The following is a 3838-nucleotide window of genomic DNA, read 5'->3' as shown; positions in this document are numbered from 1 at the left end:
TTTCACTCACATATATATTTTTAATATTTTATAAATATTTTATAAAAAGTGATGATGTGTTATATATTGATTATGATGGTTGGTATGCCGAGAGAGAAAAATCAATAGCTAATAAAATGCCATATCATCACTGTTTTTTTAAATAGAGATTTAAAAAATATAATAAATTCACGATAATATATATATATATATATATATATATATATATATATATATATATATATATGTCTTGTTCTCTTTCTCAATTACACAATACTGGGTGCGTGGAGTAGATTGACAAATATCATCTTCTTCTCTATATTTAGATTATAATTGATTTAAAATTCTTCCCTTTCGTAACGAAAAAAGATAGTTATCCAACTTCCCAAATCTACGTCTTATCTCGCAAGCAAGCTACCTATTCTCGCAGATAAAAATAAAAGAAACACAAATAATAATTCCAGTAGCTTTTATTGGTCTCATCATCTCCCCTGATTTATACAAAGATTACAATATAACCTCTAATTTATGCACAAATGAATCAACTAATACCTTCCTAAAGTAATCTATCCTACTTATAGCGAGCGAATTTTTCTTTCCCTTGAATCATTAGTATGTTGAGAGCCAATATATATCCCAATGGTTCTAGAAAGAAGCAATAGACACAGAACCAAGAAGGAGTAGTTAGCATGAATCAATGTATAGTCCTCAATCTCCAAAGACTAATACACTAAGAATCAATATATATCACTTCATCTCAAGGGCTCTATAGTCCAGAAATCCAGTACTAAGCCCAAGAAAGCCATTGCATTTGCACTCTTTGCTCGTCTGCAACCCCAAGCTGCAACTGAAACAAAGCCTCCTCTCCCTCTTCGTAGTAGCTTCCACAGGTTGCTTCTCAAACGGAGGGCTCATGCATAATTCTAGGTTTAGGTCCGGGCACCTATACTTCTTCTTCTTCCATGGCGACATCATCGTCATCATCGTCTCTTGTTCATCACTAGTGCTCTCCTCTACGTGTCGAATAACCCCGCCGCCGCCCTTCGCCTGCTCCGTCGTGAAAGTGATGGTAAAATCCGAGACCGGCGCGTAGAGCGGGCGGTGCGTTGCTGGGTCGATTCCGCGATTCAAGAGCTTCCTTCTGATGTGCGTGTTCCAGTAGTTCTTTATCTCGTTATCCGTCCTCCCAGGCAGCCTCCCCGCTATCAAAGACCATCTAGTTTTCATAGTAACGATTTTAGTCATTGATAATATTAGAACGAGCTGTATTTTTTTCTTCTTTTGTTTTAAAAAGAAGAAGAAGAAGAAGAAGAAGAAGAAGAAGAAGAAGAAGAAGATGATGATGATGAAGAAGAAGGGGGTACGTATTACTTGTTGCCTAGAAGGCTATGGAGCTTGATGATGAGCTCGTCCTCCTCATCGGTGAAGTTACCGCGCTTGACGTCGGGCCGTAGATAGTTGATCCAACGGAGGCGGCAGCTCTTGCCGCAGCGGAGGAGGCCCGCCGCCTTGGGGAGCGATCGCCAGCAACCCTCACCGTGAGCCTTGATGTACGCAACCAGGCGGTCGTCTTCTTCCTTCGTCCAGGCTCCCTTGTTCGTGTGAGCTTTCTCGCAGCATGGAGACCTCCCCATGGCTTCTTCTCTGGGACTTGGATTACTTTTTTCTCAACGGTACTGCTTTCGTGGGGCGGCTCAATGTGCAAATATATATAAGAGTATTAACTTAGAGAGAGAGAGAGAGAGAGAGAGAGAGAGAGAGAGAGAGAGAGAGGCTGGTGGAGGTTCATTTGGGTCTTCTAGATGAGGAAGTTGGTAAGAAGCAAAGGTAATGAGTAAGTGGACTGTGGGCATTTTTTTTTCTCTTCTTTTCTTTTTGCCTCCCAAATGCCGTCTCTATCACAGCACATGATATTGCTGAACCAAATCAAAAGCCATAAGCTAGTAGTATCTGACATCAGGAGGTACGAAACAAAAGATGGGCCTTGAAAACTATGGGATGACAATGGCCTTGGCCTGATCCTATCCAGTTTTTGGTTATTAATGCTTCTTTAATCTCCTTAAATAATTTAATACCACTTTGTTGTTGTCTGTGTGTGTATATGTATATCTTTTATATATTAAGATGCTGCGTGATGTGTCTAATTAAAGCTACCATTTTAGTTATCATATATAGGTGAGTTGGAAATTTCTTAAGCATAATATTGAAATTTAGAACTGAAACTCGTAAAAATGATGGATGAGAACTTGAAGTACTGGTTGCGGCAATGAAGATTGAATTTGCGCCGGGAATTAAAATGGCAATTTGGGTTCTCCTGGGGCGTCTGGTTTTGAACTAATTTTTTTATTATTAAAATTATACTTTTAATTTAGAATAGAATAATATGATTTATTTAGTTATAAATTAGAGCGACCGTATAATAATTATTTTTGATGTGACATAAAATTAAGATAGAGGTACAAATAAGCAGTGAAAATTAACTCAAATATTTTTTATATTTGTAGATATGTATAGTTGACTGAAAGATGAGATAGGTGAAAAGGTTGAATAAGAAATTTTGTTTACTAGAATGAGATAGATGGGTGCTACGAGAAAAAATATATGATTTTTAGAATAACTTTAATTAAAATATGAAATTTTATAAATCACATCTTATATTTAATCTATTATATAATTCACATTCTAATTTTGAGGATTTTAAAACTTGATCCTTCATTTTTTTTCTATAATTTTTATTTAACACCTTAAATTAATGTGAATAGTAGTAGCAAAAAAGTATTCTATTATATTATACTAAATAATTTATAAAATATCTAAATTACCCTTATTTTTTTCATCCTCTCATTGTCTCCCATCTTTCTCATGGGATTGGTAGAAAAGGAGGAGAGAAGGTAGCGATGACGGCGACAATGGGAGGAGTGATTGGGAGAAGATAAAGAAAGATGATAGAGAGGTGAGAATATTTTAATAATTTAGTTAATATTAGTTAGTTAAAATAACGTCAGGATATCAAATAAAAATTATAAAATGAGGGGTTAGGTTATAAGATTCAAAGACAGGAGTGTGAATCACAAAATAGATAAAAAATAAGATGTGATTTGTAAAATTTTTATTAAAATAGAGCGAAATTACAATTGGTCTTATGTATGGAATAATTTGAATAATATTTTTAATATAGAGTATAAATAATTTAATGTTTAATTACAGTAGCATAGAACCAAAGGGAGGCTTAGCAAGCACAAGCTCTGTATCAGAATCGAGCAATTCCACTTGTAACATATATATGGAGGCTAACTAGGCAAAATCATTGGTTGCCCAATCAGAGTCAAGTTGCTCAAATTATATTTTCACATAAATAAACTACCTATATATTATGAATGAGTTAAATGTAGCACAAGCTCTGATTCTGTTGCTATTTTGATAAGGGATACTTTTGGTATTTCCCATCATTGCATGAAGTAGTAATGTTGCCCTACCACCTTCTAGCCACTTTTTTTTAATAATAATTTTTTCTAGAAAAAATAAAAGAAAATTCTATTAATCACAAGTTAGTCAAAAGAAAACCAGAGAGAAATAATGATAAAAAAATATAAAATAATTTCCATCCAAACTAAAAGAGCAAGATAAATACATTTAACTCATTCATAATATATAGATAGAAGAAGCTAACGAGATAGTGTTTAAATAGTTAAAATGCTCATGTTGAATGAGTGTACTTATGTTTAAATCCCAACAACACCAATTTTACTAGGAAACTACTATAAAATCCCACTTCTTTAAAAAAAACAAGAAACAAAAAGGTTAGATGACATATAAATATAAAAGTTTGAACAAAAAGAAAAATTACAATTTAGTTTAA

The 3838-nt window shown here is 34.0% G+C and overlaps 1 protein-coding gene across 1 annotated transcript; it reads right to left on the bottom strand.

Moving 5' to 3' along the window:
* Nucleotides 1-422: 422 nt before the first annotated feature.
* Nucleotides 423-1805, bottom strand: LOC140784557 (myb-related protein Hv1-like). The gene is made up of 2 exons (XM_073132037.1): nt 1351-1805; nt 423-1195 (listed from the first exon to the last, which is right to left on the bottom strand). The coding sequence occupies exons 1-2, from the start codon at nt 1611-1613 to the stop codon at nt 727-729; spliced, it is 732 nt and encodes a 243-aa protein (XP_072988138.1). The 5' UTR covers nt 1614-1805; the 3' UTR covers nt 423-726.
* Nucleotides 1806-3838: the final 2033 nt, after the last annotated feature.

The sequence above is a fragment of the Typha latifolia genome, chromosome 3 (assembly GCF_019914945.1).
Source record: "Typha latifolia isolate L0001 chromosome 3, TyphaL0001v2, whole genome shotgun sequence".
In the NCBI taxonomy this organism is placed as follows: Eukaryota; Viridiplantae; Streptophyta; class Magnoliopsida; order Poales; family Typhaceae; genus Typha; species Typha latifolia.
This window is presented reverse-complemented; position numbering and strand designations above follow the sequence as displayed.

Coding starts and splice junctions, on each gene's coding strand:
- LOC140784557 (XM_073132037.1), bottom strand. CDS start 1,613: ATGGGGAGGTCTCCATGCTGCGAGAAAGCTCACACGAACAAGGGAGCC. Junction 1,196..1,350: donor CATAGCCTTCTAGGCAACAA/GTAATACGTACC, acceptor TATGAAAACTAG/ATGGTCTTTGATAGCGGGGA.